This window comes from Danio rerio, chromosome 19 (assembly GCF_052040795.2).
Source record: "Danio rerio strain M-AB ecotype USA chromosome 19, GRCz13ab, whole genome shotgun sequence".
Classification (NCBI taxonomy): domain Eukaryota; kingdom Metazoa; phylum Chordata; class Actinopteri; order Cypriniformes; family Danionidae; genus Danio; species Danio rerio.
In genome coordinates, this window is record NC_141039.2 from 44,567,790 (window position 1) to 44,580,442 (window position 12,653).

The 12,653-nt window shown below is 35.0% G+C and overlaps 2 protein-coding genes across 35 annotated transcripts in view; one reads left to right on the top strand and one right to left on the bottom strand.

Moving 5' to 3' along the window:
* trioa (trio Rho guanine nucleotide exchange factor a) overlaps window positions 1-12,653 on the bottom strand; it is a 573,337-nt gene that overhangs the window by 264,980 nt on the left and 295,704 nt on the right. The gene's annotated exons all lie outside the window — the stretch shown is intronic.
* nfyc (nuclear transcription factor Y, gamma) overlaps window positions 1-12,653 on the top strand; it is a 51,915-nt gene that overhangs the window by 20,780 nt on the left and 18,482 nt on the right. For all 34 annotated transcript variants that reach the window (XR_015945148.1, NM_199639.1, XM_087293970.2 and 31 more), the window contains 2 exon segments: window positions 3,902-4,015; window positions 10,855-10,950. Coding sequence is in view for 33 of the 34 variants with exons in the window: in NM_199639.1 (NP_955933.1) it covers window positions 3,902-4,015; window positions 10,855-10,950 (210 nt within the window). In the remaining variant the exon portion in view is untranslated.

Genomic DNA, 12,653 nt, shown 5'->3' on the forward strand with positions numbered 1-12,653 from the left:
GGTCCATTGTGACATTTAACGATGCCAAATTGGTCGACATCGCCCAACTCTGCTTTACATTAGTAACCACTTAGCAGTGCCATGGAAGACTCCCACTTCTCTTTAGCAAATAGCTTTTCTTTAGCACTTACAGAATAACTAATCCAACCATTAAATGTCTATAAAGTTTGACTTTCCTACTTGATTTGAGACTCCAAATTAAATGTTTTATGGCCTTCTCCAGATGCAAAGTGAACATTTTTAGTGGCTTTGAGCAGTTACTATTTTCAGCGGCTCTTTTGTGAATAGAGAAATTATTCGATCCATCTGAGTCATCTGGCCATTTTCTGCGAAACAGTCTGATATTGAGGAGTGTGTAAACAATGAATAGACTTTTTCTTAGAACTAAAAAAACTCTTTTCTGTTAACAGCCTCAGTTCTGTGTATGGCCAATATTTACACACTTTTCCAGATGCAGCACGCATATCTATAAACCTTTAAGAACAAATAAGAACATGCTATTAACACCACCAAAAGAGCTGGTGCTTTGAGAAAAGTTTTTAAGGGATAGTTCACCCGAAAATTATAATTTACTCTCTCAGGTGATTTCAAGCTTTTATAAGTTTATTTCTTCTATTGAACACTAAAGAAGATCTTTTAAAGAAAGCTGAAAACCTGTAATCATTAACTTCCATAATAGACAAGAGCTAGTACTTTGGAAGTCAATGGATTCAGGTTTTCAGCATTTTACGAATGTACTTATCAGAAGAAAGAATTTCGTAACAGAAAAAATTCTCGTGAAAGAATTCGTAACAACTAAAAGGCGAGTAAATATTAACTAAATAAATAGTTTTTAGTGAACTATTCTTTTAAGTGAGCCTAAAGGCCGCCTCACACTGGAGTTTTTATTATAATTTTTTTAATACTGAACAATTATAGCATGTCAGACTGCACAAACATGGCTCCCATGTCACACTGTAAGATTTCAGCTGTCATAAAGTCAGACTGAACGACAATGAAGACACTGCAAACACGAAAAAAAACACCCCTGGAGTTAAACGTTCACGCGTGGCACTTTCACTATCCCGCGTTCTAAAAATGAGTCCTCACAGCAAACGTAAACAATCTGTAATGGCAATTTTGCACACCCCATGTCTCAATTATAAAACCAGGAAGAAATTTTTTTTTGACATTTTCCCGCGGTCATTTGAATTGTCGCATGAATTGCGTCATCAAATTCGGAGGTCCTATTGATTTTTGAATTGACGCTCATCCCAGCTGTTGTCACACATCAGGAAATTGTCTGAAATCTTCTGACACTGCCAGAAATTCATTGGAGGAAAAATCTGATCGCTATGGGCACTAAGCGGCTGACTGTTAACATGTCAAATCAACGATCAATGATTACTGATTTTAGCCTAGGATTTAAGGAATCTTTTAGGATTTCCCAAATTTGTCTCGGATGACAGAATCGTAGCTGAAATATCACAGTGTGAGCAGGGCTTAAGACACTAGCTACGTTCAGGTAAGTTGCGTTCAGCCTGATCAGGTTTTTTTTTTTCCTCCAAGTGATTTGATTTTGAGGATCTACCAATACCGAAATCCATACTAATACTTCTATAATACATAAAAAAGAATAATGAAGAGCAAAGATACGGATCCAGGATGTTCCTTAATTTATTATTTAATTCACCTAATTTTAACATTCAACAAATCAGTTAACAAACAGAGCACTTATGTGTGGTAGCTTCAACAATAAGTAATAAACAACATCAATTCTTCACTCTTGGACTTTAGTGCAACAGTAAATATAAAAAAACGAATAGCACCTCAACTTAAAATACCCGGCAGGCATGTTAACAAAAAAATTAAATTAAAGTACCATATTGTTTGCCATATAGAAGCCTGTTTTGTGCTTTCAGGAAATATAGATGCCTAACTACATGTGTTAAAAAATAGTTAGAATATAAATAACTATAGAAGGTTTCCAGTGATGGGTTGCAGCTAGAAGGACATCCCCTGTGTAAAACAAGTGCTGGATAAGTTGGCGGTTCATTCCGCTGTGGTGAACTCTGATTTTAAAGGCACTAAGCCGAAAAGAAAACGATTATATATTTACAGTTGACGTCAGAATTATTAGCCCCCTTGAATTATTAGACCGCTTGTTTATTTTTTTTTCCAAATTTGTGTTTAACGGAGAGAAGATTTTTACAGAACATTTATAAACATAATAGTTTTATTAACTCATTTTTAATAATGAATTAATTTGATCTTTGCCATGATGATAGTAAATAATATTTGACTAGATATTTTTCAAGACACTTCTATACAGCTTAAAGTGACATTTAAAGGCTTAACTAGGTTAATTAGGTTAACTAGGCAGGTTAGGGGAATTAGGCAAGTTATTGTATAACAATGGTTTGTTCTGTAGACTATCAAGAAAAAAATTTGCTTAAAGGGGCTAATAATTTTGTCCCTAAAATAGTGTTTAAAAAATTAAAAACTGCTTTTATTCTAGACGAAATAAAACAAATCAGACTTTTTCCAGAAGAAAAAATATTTTCAGACATACTGTGAAAATTTCCTTGCTCTGTTAAACATAATTTGGGAAATATTTAAAAAAGAAGAAAAAAATTCAAAGGGGGCTAAAACTTCTGACTTCAACTGTATGTATATATATATATATATATATATATATATATATATATATATATATATATTTACAGTCCTGATCGGAAGGTCACGTCCGATTCCGATCGAGTCTAAAACTGCGTGATCGGGTCCGATTTCTGATCAGATCTGGACATTTTTTTTTTTTCAATCCATCTATTTTTATGTGCATTTTGGAAATGTGCATAAAAAACCAATGGAAATGCCAAGATGCGCATAAAAAAATATGCATAACTGAGTAGTATAAACTTTTTATTTTATAAGAGAAGATGCACAAAAACTACAATGGAAACTCTTTTACCGAACATAATTCAGTATGCGCATTAAAGTCATGTGATTTTGTTATAAAAGATGATGTGATTGATGAAAATGTGTGTGAATGGACAAATCAGTAGGCTGAGCACATAGTAAAACATCTGAAATGTTGTTTTGGTCATTCTAAAACGGCGTGATAATTTCAGTATTAATGTTATTTTATTATTAATGACCTCCAAAGTTGTCAAGAGCGTCTCAAAACTTTAAACGACACCAGGTGTTCATTGCGCATCGGCATACTGTCTTCTGTGGCTCAAGGTATTTATTAAATAAAGACCTTTTGATTAACGTTTTTACTTTTGGTATTTGGAGCCATTTAATAAGGAAGTGACTATTTCGTTCTCTTTGACTCGTTGGATAGAAACGCTGTTTTATTCGCACGTCTTTTATGCGATTATTTCAGTTTTGTGCATAAATTTAATTCGTATCTTTGGATGGAAACATAGCTACTGATGCCCTTGTTGCACAGTTTGATAGAGCGACTCAAGTCCAAAGATTTAAGTGTAGGTGTATTTGCTTTATAGTTTAACACTCGCTGGTTATAATGAGCTTGTTAAACTCTAAAGCACACAGACCTTTGCTTTGTGCCCAGCTGAAGAGTACAAACAAAGATATAGTGATGTTATAGAAGCCACAGGGCGTGATCTTCCCATACAGGCCCTTAGCCGCGTGGGAAGCAGGCATCAGGTCAGGGTGGCGTCCAGACGCTTAAAATAACCCACAGCTTAGAGTGGGAAGAGAGAAAAGCCAAGGCAATTAAGAGCTCAGGAGAGATGACATGGCCAAGACCCTAGGTCAGAACTTGACGTAGCCTCTTTGGACACTACATGTCTGACGGCAGGCCGAAACATGAAGGGCATTGGTGTAGTGAGTGTCTGGATGAAATGATGCGCTTTTGTTTCCTTTTGTATTGATTTGCCTTGATAACCCTTTGTAGATGATCAGTGCCGAGGCGCCGGTGCTGTTTGCCAAAGCGGCACAGATCTTCATCACAGAGCTCACTCTCAGAGCCTGGATCCACACCGAGGACAACAAACGCCGCACACTACAGGTCAGTCATTTCCATTCCCAACTTCTCTTTGACCCCTCGCCCAAGCCTGCTGAGATAAACCAGTCTCCTTTCTGGGCAAAATTATTTATTTGTGTGTGTGTGTGTGTGTGTGTGTGTGTGTGTGTGTGTGTGTGTGTGTGTGTGTGTGTGTGTGTGTGTGTGTGTGTGTGTGTGTGTGTGTGTGTGTGTGTGTGTGTGTGTGTGTGTGTGTGTGTGTGTGTGTGTGTGTGTGTGTGTGTGTGTGTGTGTGTGTGTGTGCGCGTGCGCGTGTGTTTGTGCGCGTGTGTTTGTGCGCGTGTGTGTGTGCGCGCGCGTGTGTTTGTGTGTGCGCGAGTGTGTGTTCCTGTTTTTTCTGTAGGATGGAGATGGTAGAAGAGACAGGAAATGATCGAGAAGATGTTGGGTGGAATCAGGAAATGACCCCGATCTGGCTTTCAGACTGGGGTCACCTCGGCTAAAGTGGCATCATGTATTTCACAGCCCAATTCCAATTTGTGTTAGATGTATGGTAGTTTGATTTTAATTTAAGACAAGCTCTGGTTATTTCCTGATCCCACCCACTATGTTCCCGTTATTGCTTCCTGTCTCCATCACCATCTCTGCCAGGAAAAGATAATATTGTCTTATTATCAGTCAAGTCTGATGGTTAAGGCCCTGTTCTGGTGGTTAAGGCCCCTCAATACTAGACGGAAATGTCTGAGAAATCCCATTCATGCAGTCACTTATAGACCCTCCTCTCAAAGAAATCAGCAAACTTGTTGAAAGTAACAAAACAAATGCAATATACTAGACGTTTCATATATATTTTAGTATATTTTATTATTATTTAGGTTTTGGATTGACTCAAGTGCATCAAGTGTCAAGTGACAGTTCACAGTATTTAGTTTCTTAAAATAACACTACACTAATTTTGGAAATATACTCATTTTAAAAGTTAAGCAGTTGAGTTTTGACATTTTCTTCCATTCAGCTGATTTCTGCATCTGGCGTGAATACTTTTAGCCAGAGATTTTTACTGTGGGGGAGATGAAAATGTCTGTATTACCATTGGAAAACCTTTAACGCTAACTTGGTCAGATGAAGCACTTCTTAGCCAATCACATAGCGGCTTTTGTTTTCCTCCCCTTCGGTCTGCCATAGAGGAAGTGTTAGCATAGCCATTATGCTTTCTTTAGGCTAATCTCTTCAGGCTTGCCCTTCAGTAGGCTTTGCTCTTAGCTTAGCTTAGCATAAATCATTGAGTCAGATTAGACCATTAGCATTAAAAAAATTTAAAAAAAGTTTTGATAATTTTCCTATTTTAAAATAATAATTATTTTGATAAAATTTCCTATTTAAATCTTGACTCTTCAGTAGTTCCATTGTTATTTTATAGGCTGACATGTCTAGGAATGATAACCTATGGCATAATAATTTCAAAAATACTTTTGCTGGTGTACCCTGACTGCAGCAGGCGCATTGATAATACGCAGTGCTGTTATTTAGATACCTAGCTGGGGATTTTTTTCAGGCGCTGCTTAATATCGTTAGTTTTCTTTTGAATGAAGTTAAATATCAATATGTGTCATCAAAATGTTTGGAAAAAAGTCAAATATTATGGTGCAGTTGAATTTAGTAAAATCCAGCCATTTAAATAGGACTCAAGTGGTGCTTTGACATAAAAGTTCCCCATGCAAATATTACTCGTGTTTCTGTTGGTGATGCAAATTTATGCTGCATTCACCAGTAAAAATTGCTTAATTTGAAAGTTCTGTTTAAGCTTCCCTGCACTAGTGACAATGGAATTTTATTGCCTGTGAAATCTCATTAATGTGACGGCACCTTACTATTTCTAGCATCATCTGCTCTCCATGTGAACAGATCCAAACCATTACACTGAAGAGAAAAAAAAGTTCTTCCTAATGCAGCTTGTGCTGGAACTGTGACATAGCTTTATGGGAAGAGCCCCCTCACAGCCCCCCAGGGCTTATCTCTGTTCCACTGTAGCGTGGAGTCTAAAAGTACATCTCCCATGACCCACTTTTTTTTTTTTTTACTGATTTTGCTTCCCTGGGCTGTCAAACACTTTCCTGAACCCTGAATGATACTCATAAAGTGGTCTCTAAATGCTTACACTAAGAATAGTTTTTTAAAAATAGTATTTATTTATGAAAGGGATAGTTTGTCTAAAAAATGTCATTTACTAATACTAGAAAACGCAGATTATTATTATTATTATTTTTTTTTTAATGATGCAAATATATCACAGAAAGAGTATCATGTGGCTTATGTCATATACATTCACTGGCCACTTTATTAGGTACACCTTTCTAACTGCTCTAACGCAAATTTCTAATCAGCCAATGACATGGTAGCAACTCAGTGCATTTAGGCATGTAGACATGGTCAATACGATCTGCTGCAGTTCAAACCGAGCATCAGAATGGGCAACAGTAGCAGAAGACCACACCTGGTGCTACTCTTGTTAGCTAAGAACAGGAGGCTACAATTCCCATAGGCTCACCAAAAATGCACAATAGAAGATTAAAAATATTTTGCCTGGTCTGATGAGTCTCAATTTTTGCTGCGACATTCAGATGGTAGGGTCAGAATTTGGCATCAACAACATGAAAGCTTGGATCTATTCTGCCTTGTATCAACAGTTCAGGCTGCCGGTGGTGTAATGGTGTGGGGGATGTTTTCTTGGCACACTTTGAGCACATTAGGACCAGTTGAGCATCGTTTAAACGCCACAGACTACCTGGGTGTTGTTGCTGACCGTGTCCATCCCTTTAAGACCACAGTGTACCCATCTTCTGATGGCTCCTTTCAGCAGGATAACACGTCATGTCATAAAGCGTGAATCATCTCAGACTGGTTTCTTGAACAAGACAATGAGTTCACTGTACTCAAATGGCCTCCACAGCCACCAGAACTCAATCCAATAGAGCACCCTAGGGATGTGGTGAAATGGGAGATTCGCATCATGGATGTGCAGCCGGCAAAATCTGCAGCAACTGTATGATGCTATCATGTCAACATGGACCAAAATCTTCGAGCAATATTTCCAGTACCTTGTTGAATCTATTCCATGAGAGATTAAGGTAGTTCTGAAGGCAAAAGAGGATCCAACCCAGTACTAGAAAGGCGTACCTAATAAAATGGCCGGTTAGTGTATTTAGTGTTTGTACAATGGGTTTTGCTTTAAAAAACAAAATTAAATAAAAAAAATATATATATATATATATATATATATATATATATATATATATATATATATATATATATATATATATATATATATATAAAGCAAGTTTTGACTCAGAATTAAGCTTAGGTGTAAACTGTTTTGAGTATGTATATTTTTGAATGTGTACAATATAATCTTTTAAACTTTTTATCAATTCAAACATTTAATAACTTTTTTATTTCATAATGTAAAGTGATTGGAAACCACAGTAATGTTACAGAGTCTACAGTATAGTCACCCAGTTGAGCATATCTTTTTTCCAATGCGGTGTTGGGCAACAGGTTTTGTTGCTGAACAAAGCTGTAATGACTGTACGGCCATCTCTTTAATATGTAGATTGTATTAGCGCTCAGCCTGTGAGCGTGCAGCTGGCCCACAGTTCCATTGTGAAGGCATCACGCCAATCGGTGTCGCCACGACAACTGTCGTCAATGGAACAACTGCATGGATGTGACCCTTCGCCACCAGATATTAATCATGCTGCTAAAAATAGCTGCTGATCTGGGGGGGTGACAATGGGTGGTCTTTACAGCCAATATCCTGTGGAAAATACCACTAGTAGACGCTCTGCCGGTAGAGATGGTGTCAGTGTTCACTAAGAAGGGCTGATGTAGTGATAAAGTGATAAATTATTATATTACACTGTTAAACAAAACGGTCTGCTTGTCGAGTCTGACGTCACGGGTGAGTTTCTGTATGCACACAGTTAGATGTAATACTGTTAAAAATGGTGGTGTGTATATTCATGCCCAATCTCAGATGGTCAAACAGTGATTCATTCATTTTCTTTACAGCTTAGTCCCTTTATGAATCAGGGGTCGCCAGCTTATGTTTTACACAGCGGAAAACCAAGGGATAGAGTTTTTTAAGCTTTGTTTTGGAAGAGTGAAGTCTGTGTAATACTTTGTATTGTATTGAATAAGGTAGTGTGTAGAATTTATAGAACATGATTAAACAGATAAAAGACATTGATTCCAGTCAGTCTCAGATATTGAAATCCCTAAGTCTTCTTCCCAAGCGACTTTCAAATGAAGAGAAGAAAAATCTGTTTTGTTTTTAAAAGCATTAACAAAGAGGTTATGCCCCTAGCATTTAAAGAGTTTAAAAATAAATCAAATAATTCACCTTCTTAAGATAAAACATTGTGTAAGATTTTTTTTAATTTACTTTTTTTTTTTTTTTTTTTTTAGGACAATAGTATCTTCAGCAGAAGAAATATCCAAAAATGGCATTTTAAATTGTAAAGAAATCTGTGTTTTTGAAACTAATGAAGATGGCAGAAGTAAATAATTAATTTAAATTATTAAACCTGACATATTAACTGTTATATATAATATAGTATAAATCTTGCAAAAAATAAAATATATTGTTTTCAAAGTTTTAGTTTTTTACTCGGACTTTTAAAAATAATATATTTTGGAGCAGTAATCACAATACCGTGAAACCATGATATTTTTATCCAAGGTTAACATACAATCAGAAACTTATGTTATGAAATCTCTCATGTTATGAAATCTTTTAAAGCTGAAAGTCCAGCTTTAAATGAGAAAATTCTTTGATTTCATTTTTGAGAAAGGTGCTAATGGTCTAATCTGATTCAATGTTTTATGCTAAGGTAAGCTAAAAGTGCTTCTGACAGACCTAGGGCCTCATGTACAAAAACTTGCATTGAATTCATACTAAAACATTGCATACAGACAAAGCTGTAAATGTGCGTAAGCAGGAAAAAATTCAGATGTATGAAACACTGCGTACGCGGAATCCTACACACATTTTCTTTGTACATCCGAATTAACGTGAAACTGAGCGCATGTGCACAAGCGCTAAAACTCTCCCTGCCTCCTTCCTCTAATAAATATGGTAATGACTCTACTTTGGCAAAACCAAAGAAAAAAGCAGTGGCAAAAGCAAGCAAGAAGAGAAACTTCACAGAATGTGAATTGGAGGTGATCCTAGCGGAGGTAGACCAGAGAAAAACTGTTATTTGCAAGTTTGTCCTCCGGAATTAATAACAAAAGAAAAAAAACTAGAGTGGGAGAGTTTAGCTGACGCAGTTAACGCAGTGGGGTCTGAACATCGCACTGTGAGTGAATGTGAAGGTGCAGGTTAAGAGGAGAACAGCGGTGCGCCATCAAAGTGTGGACCGAACAGGGATGCTGAACTAACACCTTTTGAGGAAGGAGTTGCCTCAATTGAGGGCGACACTTTACTGTCGGGAGTAGAATCCGTGTCTGTGGGAGGCACAGATGTATTAGAGGAACACTTTGTTAGGGTGGTATATCAGCACCCCTCCGCTCTTATCAAGGCAGCGCCACCGGCATTTCAGCTGCCCAATCGCCCACTCTACAACTGACCGAGTGCCTGCCAGTGCCACCTTGGAACCTCATCCCAACCATGCTGTTTGTCAGGATGAATGAATCATGGGTTGACCAAGGCCACCTTGCTACAATATTTGTTAAGTGCATTTGAGCATGACATATTATTTGCACATTTATTGAATGGAAATGTTTCCGATTTGCATTTGCAAATTCGTCTTCAGATGGCGCCTTTATAGCAATGTGCGTGAAGTCGCTCGTTCAGATTACATTGGGAAAACCGGCGATCGCTGCAAATTGCGCTTTAATGTTTGGCTGGTCAACTGCATGTGTGGAAACCTTATATACCAACTAGACATGCGGACGATCCCGTCCCATCCAGCTGCCATTGCATGGCTCAGATACTTTGTATTGTGCGATTTAACATAATTGCCTCTAGGAGTCGCCAATGGAAATAAAACAAACACAAGAAATGCATGTACGCCAGACATGAAGTTGGTGTGGACCATCGCACATTCTCATGTTAATTTCATCATTAGCAGATCCAAAAGTGAGCGTGAAATCTGACGTACGGTTTTTCAAAAGGTTTAGTCTGGATTTAATTTCGGACTGAAAATTGATCCAGATTTAGTCATCTTTTTTTGCGATCCTTGATCATGTAATCCAGCTTGCTTTTTAAAACAGTATTTCAAAGCAACAAGGGATTGGATCAATCTGATCCGGATATGAGCTTTTCAGGATCCTCTGGATAGCCTGACAAATGAACAAATACAATTAAAACCTTATGAATAAATAGGATATCTTGTAAGATACTGCATGGTCCAAATATATTATTATTTGATACAATTTTTAAGTTTTCATTACTTTTTGGCCATGATATCCATGCTGAATCCCTTCTTCTGATGGTATCAGTTTAATCCAGATTTTTTGGATCAAAGTGATACAAATCCTACAAAAAAGGTCTGAAAAACCCAAACTAAAGGTTAGATACGGATCAAAACCAAGATTAGATTACGTGATCTAATCTAACTATTTATTCCTTGTTTTTCTTTTGAAAAAACCATTTTCAAGATTTGATCCAATCCATTATCCAAAATCGTAGTGTATTTCTTTCGGAAAAACCAGTCCCTAGAGATCATCTGAATGGTTGTAAAAATGCTAAAAATCAACTAACAGTTTAACTCTAATGGAGTCACAAAACTGTTGTGTTCCTTTAACAAACAGATAAACATTGTCATGTGGTGTTTTAGCATTTTCCTTTGGATGTTGTTTTTGACTCTTATTTTGTTTCACAGAGGAATGACATTGCCATGGCCATCACTAAGTTTGACCAGTTTGACTTCCTCATCGATATCGTCCCCCGGGATGACCTGAAGCCTCCGAAACGACAGGTGCGGAAAACAGAGGCACCTCAAACTGTCACATTTAATCATTATCTCCATTACTTGTTTTTTTCAGTCTACAGCATGTGAAGAGAAGACGGTGCTGTGTCGTTTCTGGCAGCTTGGGGGCGCTGTAAACATCCTTGACTGGAAGCTGGGTGTAGGGTTTGTGAAGGCTTTCAGTCGGATGTTTGCAGCACTCTGCTTCCCTTAACTCTGCACAACCAGACATCATATTAATGCATTTTGTCTATGCTTGTATTTTCTGAATGTGGCCATAGAATTATATGCAGAGCTTCAAAAGCTGCCACATGCGGTTTTATGTCGTAGCTCTGCCAGAGAGAAATGCATCTTTTTGCCAACTAGATGCTAATGTTACCAGTTATTCGAGTACTTTAGTTCTTTTAGTTGAAATGAGGAACTTTAACATGAAAATTTATGAGAGATTTATATGCGTCCACTTGTGCTTTGTGTTTACACTGTAGATGCTGCCAGTCACACCTTAAACACTTCATTCCAATGCTTCTGTTTATTAGCATTTTGTTTAAAGCTGCACACAGGCATATGCATTTATAAACTTTTTTCTGCTTTATAATTTTTATCCTTTTTAAAAAAAAATGTAATTTTTAAGTTCATTTTTTCATATAATTAATTATTTTGTAATTTTTAAATAAAATAAAAAATAAAATAAAATATTTTTTAAAATAATTTAAAATTCTTAATTTAAAAATTCACTTCATATAATTTATTATTTTATTTGTTTAAGTAAAATAAATAATTTTTAAAATAGTAAAAATAGTAATATATATAATTCTTAATTTTAATTTATAAATTTACTTTTCATGTAATTAATAGTTTGATCATTTTTAATAATAATAATAATAATGACAGTAATGCAAAAATTAAATGCATTACATTTATTTTATTTATTTATTTGCATAAATTTACATTTCCAAAAGTGATTTTATATGTATAGATGGCCAGTCACTCGTTAAGCACTTCATTGAAATGCTTCTGTCCATTAGCAGTTTTTTTAAACCTACACACATCCATATATGCATCTATAAGCTTTTTTCTAGTTTCTAGTTTTAAATAGTAATCATAATAATAATAGTCATAATATTTTAAATAATAATAATAATCGTCATGATAATTTTTCATTAACTATAATAATCAAGTAATTTATTATTACAATAAAATAAAATATTTTTAAAATATAATAATTGTAATAATAATAATAATAATAACTTTATCATTCTTAATTTAATTTCAGAATTCACTGTTCATATAATTATTATAGTTTTATATTATTTTTTAAATATTAAAATAAAATGCAAATAAAATAAATATGTTTTGATTATAATAGTAATAATAATAATTTATAACAATCATATAATTTATTATTAAAATAAAAATATGTAATTTTTATAATAATAATTAATAATTTAATTTTAAATTAATAATCAATTTATTTTATATTTTTTAATATTCGAATAAAATAAAATAATTTATAATTATTATATAATTTATTATTAAAACAATAAAAGTAATAGTAATTATATTTTATAATTTTATTTTATTTTTACGAATAATAATAATTTATAATTCTTAATTTAATTTCAAAATTCACTGTTCATTTAATTATTTTATTTTAAAAAATTGAAAAATAATTTAAAATAAAATTAATGACATGTACATATTTATAACAAATT